This window comes from Sinocyclocheilus grahami, unplaced genomic scaffold, assembly GCF_001515645.1.
Source record: "Sinocyclocheilus grahami isolate Dianchi unplaced genomic scaffold, SAMN03320097.WGS_v1.1 scaffold43.1, whole genome shotgun sequence".
Classification (NCBI taxonomy): domain Eukaryota; kingdom Metazoa; phylum Chordata; class Actinopteri; order Cypriniformes; family Cyprinidae; genus Sinocyclocheilus; species Sinocyclocheilus grahami.
Genome location: NW_015505222.1, coordinates 2,474,354 through 2,497,363, shown reverse-complemented (window position 1 = coordinate 2,497,363; position 23,010 = coordinate 2,474,354). Strand labels below are relative to the sequence as shown.

General features: G+C 41.1%; 1 protein-coding gene across 2 annotated transcripts in view; it reads right to left on the bottom strand.

The window, feature by feature from the left end:
- Positions 1-484: 484 nt before the first annotated feature.
- The window catches only part of LOC107582331 (protocadherin-9-like), a 294,980-nt gene continuing 272,454 nt past the window's right edge, over positions 485-23,010 (bottom strand). For both annotated transcript variants that reach the window (XM_016268127.1, XM_016268128.1), the window contains exon 5: positions 485-1,220. In XM_016268127.1, the coding sequence (XP_016123613.1) occupies positions 844-1,220 (377 nt within the window). In that variant the 3' untranslated portion in view covers positions 485-843. The remainder of the gene's footprint in view (positions 1,221-23,010) is intronic.

Sequence of the window (23,010 nt, the reverse complement as noted above, 5' to 3'; positions counted from 1 at the left end):
GGGGCAATTGTGCAATGTCATGACCGACTGACATTATCATCCGGGATTAGTTCGTTAAATCTCCGCTAGAGGGGGTGTGGGTGCGTGTGTGTGTGTGTGTGTGTGTGTGTGTGTGTTTGCTTTACTGATCCAGACTGTGGTCCTCTGTTCCAGAAGACAATGACGTTAATGACAAAAGGCCGATAAAAACAACACGTCCTGTACGATGAATAATAAAAGACAGCTGTCATGTTCACTGATCTATTCCATGTGATTATTACAAGTACATAAAACCAGTTAGTATTAAGTCCTATTTACAAACACTTCAACGATGACAGACTAAACGATTTCCACTAACAGTGTTATTAGCACAACGCTTTCTCGATTTGTAAATTCCATTTTCTCAGATGGTGCAGATTAATATAGTCTCAAAACAACCACGTCACAATATTTGTATATATTGGTCAGCTGTTACATTGTTTGTTTGTTTTTCTGTTTTTTTCTGTTTTTTTTTTATAACCGTGATACATAGAGCACAGCCCTGTTTTGTTCATCTTGAACATTTGTTTGCAGTCTTTGTTCAAGACGAAGTATACAATGATTCCTTTTAATGTGAATTTGCAGCAAACCATGGGAGTTTAAGGGCAGCTATGGATTTGCACGAGAAGATCTCCGCAGACGGGCCGTCGGCGAGTCGGATTCGCATAGTATACTGTCCTGCACAAGCGATAAAGTCTAAGGTCTACTCCATACACGTAACTATCACACCGCATTAGCATCGATCTAAGAAAAAGAGGGGAAAAAAAGAGGAATGGACTAAAGCTCTCAAAAGTTGCTGGGATGATCCAGACACAAAAAACACTCTTAAAGCTGCTGTTCTTTAGGACTGTCGGGGCCGGAGGCGGGCTGGTAGGATTTCAGGCTGGCCAATGGGATGTCAGCCATGTGACCGCCGCCGCCGCTGCCAAAATGTCCCTCTGAGCTCCCAAAGGTCTTCCTGTCTCCAAACTGCTCCTGGCTTCCTCGTTCACCCTTCCAGCTGCGGGTCAGGGTGTGGCCGTTCAGCAGTCTCTCTTTAGCCCACTCCTTTTGGTTGTTGAAAGAGGAAACGGGGGACTTGGGCGAGGGGTACGAGCTCAGGCTCGGCGGCATCCAACAGTTGTCGGAGTGGCCCAACACAAGACACTCTTGGGTGCACATCTCTGTGGCCTCCACTAAGCCTCTTGGTCCTAGAGGTCCATCTGAGGACACAAAGAGAACAGAATTACTTAGAATTATCTGTCAAGTTTATAACTTTCAAAGTATAGACCTGTGAGACAGACTGAACAAATATATGTAAAAATATACAAAATATAGTTAAGTCTTGCATCACCATCTAAGTTCCACAACACACGCTTTTAATTTAATTTAATTTAATTTCATTTCATTTTTATTTAATTTATACCCGTATTATTATTATTATTATTACTATTATTATTATTATTATTATTATTATTTGCCCTGAATAAAGTCCATAATATGCCAACACATCTTGAATAATATAGTATGAATAAAGTTCACATTGAAAGCAGTGCCAAAGCAAACTGAATTCATTCATTCATTCAATGTAAGTTTTTTAAGATTTTTATTTTTATTTTTTGCAAGAATGAATGCAATTTGTACCAAGACAACGCTTTTTATATTTTACACCATTCTCTTCCCAACCAGCCCAAAACAGACTGCATTAGAGGAAAATAGTTAGAAATTAGTATAATCATTACAAATAAATACTACAATAATTAAGAACCCAATAAATCAAACAATATATAATAAAATAAAATGTTACTCTGAAACATTTAATTGCTGTCATTGTGAACACTCCCATGGAGCTTGCAGTTGCATACTCTCAGTTGTATACCATTCATATATTTGACTTTGAATACAGTGGAAAAAACAATGACATTCCACCCACATCAGAACACAAAATGCATTGTGGGAATCGATGTGGTATCATCAGCTCAACTGCATTGTCAAACATGATCAAGAAGATAATGAAGATAATCCTCAAGGAGTCATTTAGTATTTACACCATGCCCATCTGTGTATATATGTAATCCTTCTTGGACAGAACAAAGTTAAAATCATAACTATTATAGTCCCCACAATGTATAGATAAAGCATCAGCATTTACAGAATATGTATTGTACTTGGGTGTAGATTTTAATATTGACATCAGAAGTAGTGTGCCAAATATTAGCTATCCTACCCCAGTAAATTATTAATTTAATTATTATTATTATTATTATTATTATTATTATTATTATTATTATTATTATTATTATTATTATTATTATTATTATTATTATTATTATTATTATTATTATTATTATTATTATTATTATTATTATTATTATTATTATTATTATTATTATTATTATTATTATTATTTGCCCTGAATAAAGTCCATAATATGCCAACACATCTTGAATAATATAGTATGAATAAAGTTCACATTGAAAGCAGTGCCAAAGCAAACTGAATTCATTCATTCATTCAATGTAAGTTTTTTAAGATTTTTATTTTTATTTTTTGCAAGAATGAATGCAATTTGTACCAAGACAACGCTTTTTATATTTTACACCATTCTCTTCCCAACCAGCCCAAAACAGACTGCATTAGAGGAAAATAGTTAGAAATTAGTATAATCATTACAAATAAATACTACAATAATTAAGAACCCAATAAATCAAACAATATATAATAAAATAAAATGTTACTCTGAAACATTTAATTGCTGTCATTGTGAACACTCCCATGGAGCTTGCAGTTGCATACTCTCAGTTGTATACCATTCATATATTTGACTTTGAATACAGTGGAAAAAACAATGACATTCCACCCACATCAGAACACAAAATGCATTGTGGGAATCGATGTGGTATCATCAGCTCAACTGCATTGTCAAACATGATCAAGAAGATAATGAAGATAATCCTCAAGGAGTCATTTAGTATTTACACCATGCCCATCTGTGTATATATGTAATCCTTCTTGGACAGAACAAAGTTAAAATCATAACTATTATAGTCCCCACAATGTATAGATAAAGCATCAGCATTTACAGAATATGTATTGTACTTGGGTGTAGATTTTAATATTGACATCAGAAGTAGTGTGCCAAATATTAGCTATCCTACCCCAGTAAATTATTAATTTTATTATTATTATTATTATTATTATTATTTGCCCTGAATAAAGTCCATAATATGCCAACACATCTTGAATAATATAGTATGAATAAAGTTCACATTGAAAGCAGTGCCAAAGCAAACTGAATTCATTCATTCATTCAATGTAAGTTTTTTAAGATTTTTATTTTTATTTTTTGCAAGAATGAATGCAATTTGTACCAAGACAACGCTTTTTATATTTTACACCATTCTCTTCCCAACCAGCCCAAAACAGACTGCATTAGAGGAAAATAGTTAGAAATTAGTATAATCATTACAAATAAATACTACAATAATTAAGAACCCAATAAATCAAACAATATATAATAAAATAAAATGTTACTCTGAAACATTTAATTGCTGTCATTGTGAACACTCCCATGGAGCTTGCAGTTGCATACTCTCAGTTGTATACCATTCATATATTTGACTTTGAATACAGTGGAAAAAACAATGACATTCCACCCACATCAGAACACAAAATGCATTGTGGGAATCGATGTGGTATCATCAGCTCAACTGCATTGTCAAACATGATCAAGAAGATAATGAAGATAATCCTCAAGGAGTCATTTAGTATTTACACCATGCCCATCTGTGTATATATGTAATCCTTCTTGGACAGAACAAAGTTAAAATCATAACTATTATAGTCCCCATAATGTATAGATAAAGCATCAGCATTTACAGAATATGTATTGTACTTGGGTGTAGATTTTAATATTGACATCAGAAGTAGTGTGCCAAATATTAGCTATCCTACCCCAGTAAATTATTAATTTAATTATTATTATTATTATTATTATTATTATTATTATTATTATTATTATTATTATTATTATTATTATTATTATTATTATTATTATTATTATTATTATTATTATTATTATTATTATTATTATTATTATTATTATTATTATTATTATTATTATTATTATTTGCCCTGAATAAAGTCCATAATATGCCAACACATCTTGAATAATATAGTATGAATAAAGTTCACATTGAAAGCAGTGCCAAAGCAAACTGAATTCATTCATTCATTCAATGTAAGTTTTTTAAGATTTTTATTTTTATTTTTTGCAAGAATGAATGCAATTTGTACCAAGACAACGCTTTTTATATTTTACACCATTCTCTTCCCAACCAGCCCAAAACAGACTGCATTAGAGGAAAATAGTTAGAAATTAGTATAATCATTACAAATAAATACTACAATAATTAAGAACCCAATAAATCAAACAATATATAATAAAATAAAATGTTACTCTGAAACATTTAATTGCTGTCATTGTGAACACTCCCATGGAGCTTGCAGTTGCATACTCTCAGTTGTATACCATTCATATATTTGACTTTGAATACAGTGGAAAAAACAATGACATTCCACCCACATCAGAACACAAAATGCATTGTGGGAATCGATGTGGTATCATCAGCTCAACTGCATTGTCAAACATGATCAAGAAGATAATGAAGATAATCCTCAAGGAGTCATTTAGTATTTACACCATGCCCATCTGTGTATATATGTAATCCTTCTTGGACAGAACAAAGTTAAAATCATAACTATTATAGTCCCCATAATGTATAGATAAAGCATCAGCATTTTCAGAATATGTATTGTTTTTGGGTGTTGATTTTAATTTTTTAATTAGAAGTAGTGTGTGCCAAATATTAGCTATCCTACCCAAGTAAATTATTAATTTAATTATTATTATTATTATTATTATTATTATTATTATTATTATTATTATTATTATTATTATTATTATTATTATTATTATTATTGTTGTTGTTGTTTTTTGTTGTTACTAATATTATTTACTACTAATATCATTTATTAATAGTATTGTTAATCATTAAATTAATCACCATTCATTTTATATAACAACATCAATAATAATAATATTGATGATGATAATAATAATAATAATAATAATAATAATAATAATAATAATTTTAATAAATTAATTGAATGATATTAATTCACTGAATTCATTAAAAAAATAAAAATAAAATATAAGAAAAGTGCCCAAATAGAGATGCTAATATTATTTTGAAAGATGAGAAAATTATTGACAAAATGTAGTCTTATAAGTATTGTAAAATATTGCTTGGTCCTTTCCAAATGACTGAACATAAACTGATAACTGCCTTTTCATGAGGAACAGACAATTTCACTGTTGTTGGGCAAAACATCTGGTCATTTTGAATAGTTTTAAAATGTCCCTAACAGTGTTAAAAGTAAACGTGTGCTCTTGTTTTTTCATAGCATTTGACTAGACTGTGTCTTGCGCTGTTATCACAGACCACTGGCTGCACTGTTCTCAGTCCAGCTTAAAAGCTTCGCGCTCCCCACCAGCTGCTGAGTGATAAAAATTAGGCCTAAAGTTGATTTGAAAGCAGCTTGATTTGCCTATTATAAAGTGGTGTGAGATTAACTCGAGTACCTCATCTCTACACAGAAAAGCTCTGGATCAGCAACACACTGAATATCCTTTCATTTCCTTATGTCACTCACATCTGTCACACCAGCAATCAAACAAAAGGCTTCCCGAATACAAACCAACATTAAACACGTCATTACGACCTGCATTCTGGCAAAACACTTTCATAATGCTGTAATATAATACGCTTCTGTTGAAAACACACTTTCATTTTAACACCACTCTGCGAATCCTGGACACAAGGCATCTATTATTCATACACTCTGTGTAAAACAATATTGTTTGGAGCGCTAGGGTTTCAATTCTGCCTCTAATTTTCACCGTAACAACTAACATTTCTAACATTTCCTACAATGAACAAAGGACTTTGAAAAATGTGTCGCAGAGGGAGATCAGAGATCGATGATTTTTGTTTGCAAGAAACGTATGACGCGTATATGAAAGACAGCCACATGCCATTGCCGGACGGAGACGATGAATAAATAAACGGGGAAAAGATGGGCATCTGATGAAGAAAAAAAGCCAAAGTGCCATGTCTCTACATAATTGGTGTGATAAGGCATATGCGACTGCCAGAGTTACCGCGGGAAATGGAAGAATCACTGAAGCAAGATATATTTATGGCATCACTTTAAAATACATTGAGACAAAGGACAGATGACTAAAAGCTTGACCAACATAATCAGAACACAGCGAGATGCAACACAAAACAACTATTTTTTTTCTTGGAAGACATGCCAACATTCTCAATGGTTGCTGCTCTTGTTATTTCATTTAAGTATCAAACAAAGTTGGATTATCTTGAGCAGGGATTGAAATCAAAAGGTTTGAAAAAATCTAAAATTTTTTATAATTTTTAAAAATCGGGGGAGGTTGTGCAATATCTTTGGTTCCAGGTGTGTTCAGTTCTATTCTAGTTCTATTCCAGTTCTATTCCAGTTCTATCAGTGGAGGACAGTAACACAGTATTTGTACTTACTTAAAATGCATCTTTAAAGTATCTGTACTTTATCAGACTATTTTTATTTTGATGATCTAGTAGTAGCATAATACACTGCTTTTCTTAAAACATGTCGGTTCTTATTATTTTGAACTGGAGAAACCATCACCCACTCCTAGACATGATTTATGAACGAGTTGATTCTTTTCAATTAACCTGTTATATCACTTCACAAATCGCACACATTGGATTACTTGGATTGCAGCTGTTCTCGAATCAACGACTCATTGATTCAAATAATTCGGTCAGAGCGAGTCTCCTGTGAATTCAATAATAATAATATTGATGATGATAATAATAATAATAATAATAATAATAATAATAATAATAATTTTAATAAATTAATTGAATGATATTAATTCACTGAATTCATTAAAAAAATAAAAATAAAATATAAGAAAAGTGCCCAAATAGAGATGCTAATATTATTTTGAAAGATGAGAAAATTATTGACAAAATGTAGTCTTATAAGTATTGTAAAATATTGCTTGGTCCTTTCCAAATGACTGAACATAAACTGATAACTGCCTTTTCATGAGGAACAGACAATTTCACTGTTGTTGGGCAAAACATCTGGTCATTTTGAATAGTTTTAAAATGTCCCTAACAGTGTTAAAAGTAAACGTGTGCTCTTGTTTTTTCATAGCATTTGACTAGACTGTGTCTTGCGCTGTTATCACAGACCACTGGCTGCACTGTTCTCAGTCCAGCTTAAAAGCTTCGCGCTCCCCACCAGCTGCTGAGTGATAAAAATTAGGCCTAAAGTTGATTTGAAAGCAGCTTGATTTGCCTATTATAAAGTGGTGTGAGATTAACTCGAGTACCTCATCTCTACACAGAAAAGCTCTGGATCAGCAACACACTGAATATCCTTTCATTTCCTTATGTCACTCACATCTGTCACACCAGCAATCAAACAAAAGGCTTCCCGAATACAAACCAACATTAAACACGTCATTACGACCTGCATTCTGGCAAAACACTTTCATAATGCTGTAATATAATACGCTTCTGTTGAAAACACACTTTCATTTTAACACCACTCTGCGAATCCTGGACACAAGGCATCTATTATTCATACACTCTGTGTAAAACAATATTGTTTGGAGCGCTAGGGTTTCAATTCTGCCTCTAATTTTCACCGTAACAACTAACATTTCTAACATTTCCTACAATGAACAAAGGACTTTGAAAAATGTGTCGCAGAGGGAGATCAGAGATCGATGATTTTTGTTTGCAAGAAACGTATGACGCGTATATGAAAGACAGCCACATGCCATTGCCGGACGGAGACGATGAATAAATAAACGGGGAAAAGATGGGCATCTGATGAAGAAAAAAAGCCAAAGTGCCATGTCTCTACATAATTGGTGTGATAAGGCATATGCGACTGCCAGAGTTACCGCGGGAAATGGAAGAATCACTGAAGCAAGATATATTTATGGCATCACTTTAAAATACATTGAGACAAAGGACAGATGACTAAAAGCTTGACCAACATAATCAGAACACAGCGAGATGCAACACAAAACAACTATTTTTTTTCTTGGAAGACATGCCAACATTCTCAATGGTTGCTGCTCTTGTTATTTCATTTAAGTATCAAACAAAGTTGGATTATCTTGAGCAGGGATTGAAATCAAAAGGTTTGAAAAAATCTAAAATTTTTTATAATTTTTAAAAATCGGGGGAGGTTGTGCAATATCTTTGGTTCCAGGTGTGTTCAGTTCTATTCTAGTTCTATTCCAGTTATATTCCAGTTCTATCAGTGGAGGACAGTAACACAGTATTTGTACTTACTTAAAATGCATCTTTAAAGTATCTGTACTTTATCAGACTATTTTTATTTTGATGATCTAGTAGTAGCATAATACACTGCTTTTCTTAAAACATGTCGGTTCTTATTATTTTGAACTGGAGAAACCATCACCCACTCCTAGACATGATTTATGAACGAGTTGATTCTTTTCAATTAACCTGTTATATCACTTCACAAATCGCACACATTGGATTACTTGGATTGCAGCTGTTCTCGAATCAACGACTCATTGATTCAAATAATTCGGTCAGAGCGAGTCTCCTGTGAATTCACTCAAGGTATTTCATGGCGCGATTGATGGCGTGAGTAGTAAGTTCCTAAAAGCTGAATTTTAGGATTTATTATTGTAAATTAAAATCACACTTATGTTGCTATGCTGTCAGTTATTTATAAACTAAATCTGCTGTAAAAGGCTGAGCTGTTTGAAGCCACTTTATGAAATTCTTTACTGTGACCATGCCCACATTTGTGTATCACCCTCTCAAGGTATAAAATTAAATATAACATTAAAATAACACAAAATAATTCCTATGCATCCTCCTACTAAGCAGTTTTAACTACTATGTTCGCATACCATATTCCGAAACAATGTATATTTTTTGCCCTATGTGACGTCTATGTATTTATTTGTATGGCAAGCCCCCTTCCCCCAGATGTTTTGAGCAGTAGGAATATATAAACATGTAAAATAAAAAAAATATTAAATATAAATTATTGCAAGTTAAAATGACAAAATAAACATTCATCAATCAGTACTTTTTACTTTGGTTACACTTTATTTTGATAGTCCACTTTAGACATTCTATTAACTATATGTAATTTTGTAACTACATGTCAACTACATGTCAACTAATTATCATTAATTTGCAACTACATGTCTACTTACTCTCAGAGTAGACTGTTAGGGTAGGTTTAGGGTTAGTCGAATGTTGACAAAGAAAGTGTTAGAAGATATTAAGCAAATAGTCTACCAATACTCTACTAACTGCTAGTTGGCATGTAGTTGCAAAGTTACTTACTGTTAATATAATGTCTAAAGTGGACTATCGAAATAAAGTGTTACCTTTACTTTTAACACTTAAGTACATTAAAAATTAATTGGTTTCCATGGGTTCCATCAATACACCAGTACACTCTTAAAAAATAAAGGTGCTTCACGATGCCATAGAAGAACCTTTTTGTCTAAATGGTTCAATAAAGAACCTTTAACATCTGAAGAACCTTTCTGTTTCACAAAAGGTTCTTTGTGGCGAAAGAAGGTTCTTCAGATTATAAAAAGGTAAAAAAGAGATGGTTCTTTTAAGAACCTTTGACTGAATGTTTTTTTTTGTGGAACCAAAAATGGTTCACCTTTATTTTTAAGAGTGTATAAAAATAAAGCACCTTTATTTTTAAGAGTGTAGGCGGCAACAAGTTAGCATCGTTTGTGTTAGTCATGAGGCTCTGAAGCACCAAATTATTCACAAATGAAACAGCACTAGTCAAAAGGTTTTGTGAAGTGCTAACTGAAAATATCTGAATGATTATCTCTTGAACTTCTTACATTAACTCTTATAAACACACCAAAGAGAGCTAGAGTTAATGTCAATATACTCTCTGTGAACTTTTGGCTTGTTCCTCACAATAATAATATTGAAATGTCTATTAATATACCGTAGTGCACTAGTCATCGTGGTCAATTTTCATTTTTGGATGAACTATTTTAGCTTTTAGTAGTTCCTTTCAAAATATTGATTCATCCACATCTGCAGAAGAATACAGATATTTATGCATCCAAACATCATGAAAACCCCTCAGTGGCATTTTTTATGGAAAGAAGCAATTCTCCATGACAAACCGTCCCCTGGAGTTAATCTATTCCTAACATGGCAGCTCCACTCCTCTCGTCATCAGACTAATAACATGGGCCATTTGGTGCTTCAGCGTCCCATAAACCAGCGTTAGATTCAGCCCTCATCCCTCATCAGGACTAAAGCTCCATACCTGCTCCCGAACGAGAGGCCAGAATCGATATTTCCATCACTCTGACATGTTTGTGTGAGTGTACGCAATGCAAATAATGGCACAAAGTCTGATTTGCATCCATAATGTGTGATACAAATGTGGAATAATGCTGCAACGATCACATCAGCAACAAATAATAATGAATCCACTATGCGCGCTGACGTTCCGAGATTTTTATCACTTTTATTTTCACAAGGCGCACTGTATGCTCGTGCCATTTATAGAAGACAGCCCTATTTCCACATGAATTTAAATATTTATCCCTGGAGGGAGACCTGTCACTCCGTCTGTTATCAAGAGAGAATGAACTAACTGAAGAAAAGAACAACCTCCTCGCATTTAGACATATGTGTTTATTACAACATGATGGCGATGTTGAAAAAGTTTGTTATTTTTTGGGCTGCCACTCTGTTTTCAGGCTCCTGTAGGCATTCAGCATTTCTAATCTACCAGATGGAGTCAAGATGGTTTAATTACTGCTGCTATGCCTTCTCTGAATGTATTGAGGAAACGGTATTATGTCCTGGTCATGGTGCTGGTATCACATTTCTGATGTATTAATATAGTGCCACCATGCATTAGACAGTACACTGATGATCTGTAAGTCCTTGTTTTCCCCTTCTCCACAAACCACCTGCACGTCGCTGAGCTAGACACAGTCCATCCCTATCACTCCTCTAATGGTCTCTGAGGAGGCATAGGAGCATGGCATTATGGGACTGACGTGAGGAATCATGAGGGATGAATTAGAGACTGAGTCACGGTGACAGGAAAATGAATTTCACAAATGAGATTGGAAAGAGAGAGGGCGCTGAGAACGAGAGCAGAGAGAGAGAGAGAGTGTGTGTCTCTGTTTGAACTTGCCCCACATTTCCCCCTCTAACAGTGTATTATGTGTGTGTGAGAGCTTTCAAACCACAGTAACTTTATGGTGAATTTGTGAGGATTTTCTGATTTTTGACAGACAACCCTTGTGCACCACAGGAAACGGAGAAAGATCGAGAAAGGGAGGAAACACACACACTTCACAGAAGAAAACAATTTCACCCTCAAACTCCACTGATGAAATGCATTTCCTTTATTTAAAAACACTGATGTTTTGAATGAGTTTCCTGTTCAAAAGGCTGTACGTCAAGCACTTGAGGTTATTCAACTGGTCTGCATATAAAGTGCTGTGCTCAGTGGCCATAATTATACCAAAACATAGAGAAAGGCTTTTTTACATTTGCTGAAGGAAATGTGAGTGGTGCTTGCCACCGCAAAAATCACTGGCAGGAAGCTTTTGAATGTTGTGTGTGGTTGCTGAGGTGATCTGAATGTTGTTTTTTTAAGCAAGTTGCTTTGGTAAGGTGTTTTGGTTGTTCGTCCACCCCATATTTTAATGATATTCTGGTGCCAAAATATGGTTAGAATATGTTGCTAAATTGTTTCTAGGGTGTTCTGAGTGCCTTTGTATTTTGTTGTGGGAGGTTGCTGGGGTCTTCTGTGGAAATACCTGATATTCATGTCGAGATATGGCTGGAACATGTTGCTACGTGGCAGACAGTGCTGGGTAGATTATTTACAAATTATTACTGATTCCAAATTACATGACAAAAAATATAGTTAGCAATGTAATGCATTACGTCTTTACACAATTTACGTAAAGTAATCAGACTATTTTTTTGATTACTTTTAGATTACTTTTGATCCAACATCTTTATTACACTGATTTAGGAAAATTTTGTACCATATTGATACTTAAAATACAAAGAGAAAAAATATATTCCCTTTGTTGTTGTTATTAACGACATGAAGCGTATTAAACATTACATCATGTCAAGGTTTCCCAAGCTGGGGTTGGTATAGGAACTGCTGGGGGTTTGTGAGTTTAATGAAGAGCTAATAATTAATTAAATCATAACGATTTAAAATTAAAGTACATTGTTTTAAAATAACAACAATCAAAATAAAACATTTGCTAAAAAATTATGATTTTTTTTGTTGTTGTTGTTTACCTGCGTGCTATGTGAATATTAACCAACATCAGATAATTCAAATAAAAATTAATGTGTTGATCAGCAGTTGAGAAAAAAACATCTTAAATTTGAAATGATTTATTTCTTTATTTCTGTAAATTCAGTGTTCAAATGCTGTCTGACCTTTCAGTTCCCTTTCGTGGAACTTCGAACTGCGTCCTCTAGGGGTCGCTATGGGGAACGCCTCGTCGTGACCCGTGTCTGAAGCCTACATTGAAAAAACACCAACTTGTTTGGCCGGCAACAGCCGTGACGTCACTACCGTCGCGACTAGTACAAAATAGGCGCCGGTAGCGCAAATCATCACTTTCTTTGTCTTCACTGACCGTTCTGTTTGAAGCGTGCATTCCAAAAGTAAAGTAAGAGCTTTCTTTTCCTACTATGGCGAGCACTAGCAGAGCGTTTAGAAAGTGTGTACATCCGTGTCAGTGGTTTCTGACACCCGATGATTCACATGTAATCCGTCCGATGGAATTCCGGATGATGTCACCGGCGGGGATGACGTAGAGACCAGGAAATATAAAAGCACAAGAAACAAGGGGCGGCGTTTCAGCAATTTCTCCCTCGTCGCTCTCAGGGGGCTGATAGGTGGGATCAACCCTAGCCATGTACCAGCTCCTCATAGTGAGAAGTCCAGAAATGGAGCATCGCCACTCGCACTGTCGTTTTTAATAAGAAGGCTTAGGCCAAGAGGTCCTGACATAAATGGGTCAGGACATCTGAGGGCAAGCCCATCTGGGGAAGAGCGGTTCACACCTCATCATACGGTGCCCATCTCTCCTCAGTGCCCTCAGGAGATCGTTTAGTTGACCCTGCCACCCCTGGTGCTTCAGGGCACACCGGTCTCCAGCGAGTGCATCTCTCAGCTTCTACCCAGAAACGTAGTGGTCCTGAGAGGCTCGCTACCTCCAAGGAAGTCTCTAGAGCAGCTAGATCGGCCATCCCCTGCCGGTGTTGTCAATTTGTGCTACCCTGTCAGATTTTGCTACCTCCCATTAAAATAGTGGGTAGTACAATTCGACAACAAAAAATGTAATCTGATGGGCAGGACACCGGTCGTCCGCTTCAGGGCACCGGACTAGCAGTTCTAAATACACCAGAGGCCAGGCTCGAGAGACTGGTTCCCTTAGTACATCATCTGACAGCGTGGAAGCTTCTGCCAAATGTGTCTCATTGGGTCCTGCACACTGTAGAAAGATTCAGTTCGGGTCACGTCCGCCTCTATTCAACGGGGTATTTCCCACTCTGGTGGGCGGCGTTTCAGCAATTTCTCCCTCGCCGCTCTCAGGGGGCTGATAGGTGGGATCAACCCTAGCCATGTACCAGCTCCTCATATCGAGAAGTCCAGAAATGGAGCATCGCCACTCACACTGTCGTTTTCAATAAGAAGGCTTAGGTCATGGAACAAGAAGTAGACACTCTCTTGAGGAAGGAGGCCATCGAGGTTGTCCCTCCTCTCGACAGAGAGTCGGGGTTCTACAGCCGGTACTTCATCATTCCAAAGAAGGATGGGGGGTTACGTCCGATTGTTGAACCACTCAGTCATGCGACTCAAGTTCAAAATGCTTACGATCAAACAATTTGTGTCTCAAATCAGACTGGTTTACTGGTTTGTGATGATAGATCTGAAGGACGCATACTTACACATATCCATCCTTCTTCAACACAGGAAGTTTTGCTTTCAGGCTTTCAGGGGCAAAGTGTACCCATATTGGGTTATCCCGTTCGGTCTGGCACTCTCACCCCACACTTTCACGAAGTGTGTGGATGCTGCTCTGGCTCCCCTGCGACTCCAGGGCATCTGCATACTGAATTATATTGATGATTGGTTGATTCTAGCTCAGTCAGAGCAGATAGCGGTTCGGCATCGAGATGTCTTTCTCGCTCACATAAAAGAGTTGTGGTTAAGACTAAACACAAATAAAAGTGTGCTTTCTCCATTACAGAGGACCACTTATCTGGGTGTATTGTGGGATTTGACCATGATGCAGGCATGTCTGTCTCCTGTGCGTATCGTGTCGATCCTCACGGCAGTCAAGAGAGTGAAAGAAGGCCAGTCACTCACTGTGAAGCGGTTTCAGAAACTGTTGGGTCTGATGGCAGCTGCGTCCGACGTGATACCTTTTGGCCTGCTGTTCATGAGACCCTTGCAGTGGTGGCTCAGGACCAAGGGGTTTTTACCGAGGGGGAACCCGCCTCGCACGATCAAGGTCACCCGACGATGCTTATGTGCCTTAGACATTTGGAAGAAACCTTGGTTCCTGTCACAAGGCCCCGTGTTGGGGGCTCCATGTCGTCCCATAACGCTAACGATGGACACCTCCCTCACAGGCTGGGGAACGGTCATGAGTGGGCTCCGCCCAGGGTCTGTGGGAAGGTCCCCATTTCATGTGGCACATCAACTGCCTAGAGATGCAGGCCGTGTTTTGAGCATTGAAGCAATTTCTCCCAGAACTGAGAGGCCATCATGTGCTTGTTCGCACAGACAACACATCGGTGGTCTCTTACATCAACCGCCAGGGGGGTCTGCGATCGCGCCCCCTTTAAAGGCTGGCGTGTCAGATCCTTCTGTGGGCAGAACTCCCTGAGGGCAGTGTACATCCCTGGGCACCTCAATCAGGGAGCAGAAATCCTTTTGAGGCAGGGGCTGAGGCCCTGGGAATGGAAGCTCCACACCGAGGTGATGGAGCAGATTTGGAAGAAGTTTGGTCTAGCACAGGTAGACTTGTTTGCGTCTCGAGAGATCTCAAAATGTCCCCTCTGGTTCTCTCTGACTTATCCGGCTCCGCTGGGGCTGGATTCCATGGTACAGACGTGGCTTGCTCTGCTTCCGGGAGTTCTGGAGAGAGTTCGCCGGGACGGGGTTCGTCTCCTTTTAGTAGCTCCATACTGGCCGGGCCATCCATGGTTTGCGGACATGGTAGCCCTACTCGAAGACCCTCCATGGAAGATTCCCGTCCGACGGGATCTCCTCTCACAGGGCGGGGGGCACCATCTTTCACCCCCACCCGTACTTAGTGGCTCGCCATGGTTCTGGCTTGCACTCCCCTCAGCATGGCGGCGTGGGTATACCGTTCCCCATAGCGACCCCTAGAGGACGCAGTTCGAAGTTCCACGAAAGGGAACGTCTTGGGTTACTTATGTAACCATGGTTCCCTGAGGGGAACGAGACACTGCATCCTCTAGCTTTTTTGTGCCATGCTGTGGACACGAGCTTCAGACGAAGAAGTGATGATGTGCGCTACCGGCGCCTATTTTGTACTAGTCGCGACGGTAGTGACGTCATGGCTGTCGCCGGCCAAAAAAGGTTGGTGTTTTTTCAATGTAGGCTTCAGACACGGGTCACGACAAGGCATTCCCCATAGCGACCCCTAGAGGACGCAGTGTCTCATTCCCCTCAGGGAACCATGGTTACATAAGTAACCCGAGACGTTTTGTGTGTAATTATATCCATCTGACTAGTGACTGGTTTTTGTGTGAATGTCGCAAACTGGAAGACTTTCTGAATGTATATAAGCAGTAGGTAATTTTAGAAAGGAATATTTAAAAGATGAAAAATAAAAATTAGGAAGAATGTTTTGTTTTTTTGTATTGCCATTGTTTGAATTATATGTAATCATGTAATAAAAAGTAACTGTGGTCTAATTACAAATATTAAAAAATGTAATGTAATCTAATTACAAGTACTTAACTTCTGAAATCTGATTATGTAACCCAGATTACATGTAATCAGTCACTACTCAGCACTGCTAAGTGCTTACTATTGTGTTCTAAGTGTTTTTGTATATACTGTAGTGGTGATGTTGTGGGTTGCTCAGATTTCTGTGTGAATACCTGATATTCATGTCGAGATGGTTGCTAGGGCTTTGTGAAAGCGTTGCTAAGAGATTTCATATTGGTTCCGTCTGTTTTATTATCTGAATTTCTTAAATTCTTGTGATTAGGAGTAGTTTAAATGCTAAGTACTAAGTAAGAGTAACAGTAAGAGTAACAATAATGGAATTACAAAAATGACATTTACCAGGAAATGTGTCACATATTCAGTTCAACCTGGGAAATGTTAGGTCACCACAGTGATATCAATTTTCCCCCTGCCTCTTCGATCAATTTATTTCAAACCTATTTCCCAGCTTCCTCCGTCTTAATGACATCATTTCAATCGCAGAGTGAGATTGATCATGTCAAATGACCCTCTGCTCCAGCCATGTTAATTAAATTACTCTTGCTCTGTTCTCTTCTCATTTTGTCCCTTCATTTGTGATTTCCATTCCGCTGACAGGGTTGCATCTTCCATTAACATGCAAATTGGTGCTCCACGAGACCTGTCTCAAACAGACGCCCGGTATCCACCGCGCATCGACCTGCCATGTGGACCTGCTGTGTTGGGCTGGACGAAACAAATCTGAGGTGATCCAAACGAGATGGATCCAAGGCAATGTGGATATTTAGAATAACTGGCCACTCTGTCTGGTTATTGATTTAAAGGCATTTAAGTCAACATGAAATCAGAATTTGTAATCCGTCCGATGGAATTCCGGATGATGTCACCGGCGGGGATGACGTAGAGACCAGGAAATATAAAAGCACAAGAAACAAGGGGCGGCGTTTCAGCAATTTCTCCCTCGTCGCTCTCAGGGGGCTGATAGGTGGGATCAACCCTAGCCATGTACCAGCTCCTCATAGTGAGAAGTCCAGAAATGGAGCATCGCCACTCGCACTGTCGTTTTTAATAAGAAGGCTTAGGCCAAGAGGTCCTGACATAAATGGGTCAGGACATCTGAGGGCAAGCCCATCTGGGGAAGAGCGGTTCACACCTCATCATACGGTGCCCATCTCTCCTCAGTGCCCTCAGGAGATCGTTTAGTTGACCCTGCCACCCCCGGTGCTTCAGGGCACACCGGTCTCCAGCGAGTGCATCTCTCAGCTTCTACCCAGAAACGTAGTGGTCCTGAGAGGCTCGCTACCTCCAAGGAAGTCTCTAGAGCAGCTAGATCGGCCATCCCCTGCCGGTGTTGTCAATTTGTGCTACCCTGTCAGATTTTGCTACCTCCCATTAAAATAGTGGGTAGTACAATTCGACAACAAAAAATGTAATCTGATGGGCAGGACACCGGTCGTCCGCTTCAGGGCACCGGACTAGCAGTTCTAAATACACCAGAGGCCAGGCTCGAGAGACTGGTTCCCTTAGTACATCATCTGACAGCGTGGAAGCTTCTGCCAAATGTGTCTCATTGGGTCCTGCACACTGTAGAAAGATTCAGTTCGGGTCACGTCCGCCTCTATTCAACGGGGTATTTCCCACTCTGGTGGGCGGCGTTTCAGCAATTTCTCCCTCGCCGCTCTCAGGGGGCTGATAGGTGGGATCAACCCTAGCCATGTACCAGCTCCTCATATCGAGAAGTCCAGAAATGGAGCATCGCCACTCACACTGTCGTTTTCAATAAGAAGGCTTAGGTCATGGAACAAGAAGTAGACACTCTCTTGAGGAAGGAGGCCATCGAGGTTGTCCCTCCTCTCGACAGAGAGTCGGGGTTCTACAGCCGGTACTTCATCATTCCAAAGAAGGATGGGGGGTTACGTCCGATTGTTGAACCACTCAGTCATGCGACTCAAGTTCAAAATGCTTACGATCAAACAATTTGTGTCTCAAATCAGGTCTGAGGACTGGTTTGTGATGATAGATCTGAAGGACGCATACTTACACATATCCATCCTTCTTCAACACAGGAAGTTCCTGAAGTTTGCTTTCAGGGGCAAAGTGTACCCATATTGGGTTATCCCGTTCGGTCTGGCACTCTCACCCCACACTTTCACGAAGTGTGTGGATGCTGCTCTGGCTCCCCTGCGACTCCAGGGCATCTGCATACTGAATTATATTGATGATTGGTTGATTCTAGCTCAGTCAGAGCAGATAGCGGTTCGGCATCGAGATGTCTTTCTCGCTCACATAAAAGAGTTGTGGTTAAGACTAAACACAAATAAAAGTGTGCTTTCTCCATTACAGAGGACCACTTATCTGGGTGTATTGTGGGATTTGACCATGATGCAGGCATGTCTGTCTCCTGTGCGTATCGTGTCGATCCTCACGGCAGTCAAGAGAGTGAAAGAAGGCCAGTCACTCACTGTGAAGCGGTTTCAGAAACTGTTGGGTCTGATGGCAGCTGCGTCCGACGTGATACCTTTTGGCCTGCTGTTCATGAGACCCTTGCAGTGGTGGCTCAGGACCAAGGGGTTTTTACCGAGGGGGAACCCGCCTCGCACGATCAAGGTCACCCGACGATGCTTATGTGCCTTAGACATTTGGAAGAAACCTTGGTTCCTGTCACAAGGCCCCGTGTTGGGGGCTCCATGTCGTCCCATAACGCTAACGATGGACACCTCCCTCACAGGCTGGGGAACGGTCATGAGTGGGCTCCGCCCAGGGTCTGTGGGAAGGTCCCCATTTCATGTGGCACATCAACTGCCTAGAGATGCAGGCCGTGTTTTGAGCATTGAAGCAATTTCTCCCAGAACTGAGAGGCCATCATGTGCTTGTTCGCACAGACAACACATCGGTGGTCTCTTACATCAACCGCCAGGGGGGTCTGCGATCGCGCCCCCTTTAAAGGCTGGCGTGTCAGATCCTTCTGTGGGCAGAACTCCCTGAGGGCAGTGTACATCCCTGGGCACCTCAATCAGGGAGCAGAAATCCTTTTGAGGCAGGGGCTGAGGCCCTGGGAATGGAAGCTCCCCCACTCACAGCTAAGCTTAAAATGATAGTTCGCTGAAAATGACAATTCTGTCATTTATTTAGTCTCAAGTTGGGCTGGTAAGAATGCTGGTAAGCAAACAGTTCTGATAGCCTTTTTTTTACCATACTGGGGAAGTCAGTGGCTACCATAAACTGTCCGGTTACCAACATTCTTCAAAATACCTTATTTTGCGTTCAACAGCTGAAAGAAATTCATACAGGTTTGAAAATGGCATGAGGGTGTGTAAATGATGACAGAATTTTAGTTCCCCTTCAGGAACTCGAGCTGCGTCGAAATGCTACGGGAACGCCTCCAGCGTGACCACGCTCTGAATCACATGTGTAATCAGTCCAATGGATGGGTGAGACGTCACGGGCGGGGTGACGTAGTGACCAGGAAGTATAAAAGCACGTGCAGTGAAACCGGCGTCAGCTTTCTGTCATTCAGCAAGCGCTCTGTGTGTGTCAGTCTTATTTGGTGTTGTCTGTCCATTATCATTCTTTATTTTACCAATACGAGTGTAGACAAACATACGGCGAGAGCTGGCAATATATTAGGCTGTGTGTTCTTCACTGCCCGCGCTACATTTCGGGTGGGGATACACACAGTTTGTGTGCTGCCTGCTAAATGTGGGAGCAAAACAGCTGACTGTCCGTATTGAGAGCGTTTGTCACTGCGTATGCTTGCTCTCCAAGGGCTCTCTTTGAGAAGGGAGTCTTCACCGGAGTTTCTCGCGGTGCCGGCCCCGCTTTCGCCGAGGCGGAGCGGCGGCTGTGCTCGTGGGCTTCGCATATGGATCCGGTGGAGGGAATGTAGACTGGCGAGTCCCTATCTTCTTCCTTAACCACCAGATCCAGCGCCCGCTCTCGGGGTTCGGAAGCCCGCGCTGCGGTTCTTTCCCCCCAGTGAGAGGGCTCGACGCTCCGCCTGTCTTCCTCCGAGGAGGTTGATGAGGGCGTCGATGAGATCGCCAGTTGCACAAACATCATTACACAAGCATATTATGCCTAATATTGTAATGAGCAGCTTTACTGTGGAGCGGAGCTGTTGTACAGTCGCACAAGCATTATGTCAATACGATTATAAAAAGAAAAGACTCGCGCAGTCAGCTCTCGGAAATAAGGGGCTGATTGTGCTTCTCCCCGCTGAAAGCTCCGCTCCCGCCGGGCACGCTCCGAGGAGTGTGTCCGTGCTTGCGAGCTCACAGTTCGGTCCCGCTATTGCCGAGGCACGGCGGCGGTTCAGATCGCAGGGATCGCACGTGGATCTAGCGGATGGGTTGGAGACGGCTCGCCCTTTCTCCACTTGCACTCCCTAGATCCAGCACTCTCTCTCTCGAGGCTCGGAAGCCCGCGCTGCGATTTCTTCCCCCTCTGAGCGATAGCTAGCTGCTGCGGCTATTTTTCTCCGAGGAGATTGATATTGTTTGTGTGACCAAGTGGCTCGCGGGCTGCCGACGCAACGCGTGTATTACATCATTTTCAGTTTTGATGTGAATCTTACCACACCAGACCGTGTTTACTCGTTTGGTTGTTTGGCTGCATTTAATTCTGAATAATTAAATTATTTATCTGACCATGAGAAGTTAGATATATAATTTTCGATTTTTGAAATGAATTTTATCACACCAGACCGTGTTTACTTGTCTGGTTGTTTGGCTGCATTTAATTCTGAGGAGTTAAATTAAGTATTTATCTGACTATGATAAGTTAAATATATCATTTTCGATTTTTGAAATGGATCTTATCACACCAGACTGTGTTTACTCATCTGGTTGTTTGGCTGCATTTAATTCTGAGGAGTTAAATTAAGTATTTATCTGACTATGATAAGTTAAATATATCATTTTCGATTTTTGAAATGAATTTTATCACACCAGACCGTGTTTACTTGTCTGGTTGTTTGTTTGCATTTGATTCTGAGGAATAAAATGAAGTATTTATCGAACTATGAAAAGTTAGATATACAGAGGCTCTTGGGATAAAATTTTTTCGAGTGAGAGCATGTGTTTACCTCTCTTCCTCTGAGGAGGTTGAGGCGGTCAGCAGGGGCTGCTGGGCGGGAGCAGTCCCAACCTACCGTGTTCCAGCTCCTCATTGTGGGGGCGTCACTTCTCGTACTCAGCAGAGTCTAGAGTCACAGTGGCACTCCAAGGCCGAAGGCTTATAGCGGAAGGCGGTTCTGTGGACCATCATTCTCGCTGGATAGTCTCTGTCTGAAACATCCTGACGCCAATGGCCTATAGGACTTCTGAGGGCCAGCTCCCTCTGAGGAAGAGCGGTGTACAACGCATTACACGGTGCCCGTCTCTCCTCAGTGTCCTCAGGAGATCGGTCTGCCAACCCTGCCAGTGTTTCAGGGCGCAGCGGTCTGCGGCGAGCGCTTCTCTCAGTTTCCGCCCGGAAACGTAGATGTGCTAACAGGCTCGCAACCTCCACGGAGGTCTCTAGAGCAGCTATTACGGTCATCCCCTGCCGGTTCGCCGCTTCAGGGCACCGAGCTAGCCGCTCTGTCTGATCGTGTCTCAGATCAAGTCAGAGGACTGGTTTGTCACAATCGATCTAAAAGATGCACATGTCTCCATCCTTCCTCATCACAGGAAGTTCCTGAGGTTTGCTTTTGGGGGCAAAAGCTTACCAACACCGAGTTCTTCCTTTGGCCTTGTACTCTCACCCCACACTTTCACGACTCAACCACATCGACGATTGGTTGATATTAGCTCAATCAGAGAGGATGGCAGTTCGACATCGAGATGTCGTTCTCGCTCACACGAAAAAGCTGGGTTAAGACTTAACGCTAAGGAAAGTGTGCTTTCTCCAGTACAGAGAACCACTTATCTGGGCGTGGTGTGGGATTCGACCACGATGTAGGCATGTATGTCTCCTACTCGGATCGAGTCAATCCTTTTTGCGAGAGTGAGAGAAGGCCGGTCACTCACTGTCAAGCAGTTCCAGACTGCTGGGTCTGATGGCAGCCGCGTCCAACGTGGTTACTTTTGGCCTGCTGTACATGAGACCCCTACAGTGGTGGCTTAGGACCAAGGGGTTCTCCCTGAAGGGAAACCCGCTTTGCATGCTCAAGGTCACCCGGCGGGGCCTACGTGCCTTAGACATGTGAAGGAAACCTTGGTTCTTATGTCAGGGCCTGGTGCTGGGAGCTCCTGGTCGCCGCATATGCTAGCGACAGATGCATTTTTCACCGGTTGGGAGCGGTCATGAGTGGCCGCTTGGTCCGCGGCCTGTGGAGCGGCCGCCATCTCACGTGGCGCATAAGTTGACTGGAGATGTTGGCCGTGTTTCTAGCTTTGAAACACTTCCTCCCAGGCCTAAGAGATTGCTATATGTGGGTGCGCACCAACAACCCAGCAGTGGTCTTTTATATATGTGGGGCAGACATCCTGTCAAGGCAGGGGCCGAGGCTCGGGGAATAGATGCCTCACCCTGAGGGGTGAAGCAGACTTGGAGAGTCTTTGGCCAGGCTCAGGTGAACTTGTTTGAGACTCAGATGATATTGCACGGTCCCCTCTGGTTCTCTCTCTGACTCATCCAGCTCCACTGGGGCTGGATGCCATGGTACAGATGTGGCCGAGGCTTCGTCTGTACACCTTTCCCCTGATTGTTCTACTCCCGGGAGTTCTGGAGAGAGTGCGCTGGAACGAGGTCAGTAGACTGCCTGTAGCCCTGTTCTGGCCGTGCCGAGTATGGTTCTCGGACCTGATTCCTCTCCTCGACGGCACTCCATGGGAGATTCCCATCAGGAGAGATCTTCTCTCACAGGCGGAGGACGCCCCCCCCCCCCGC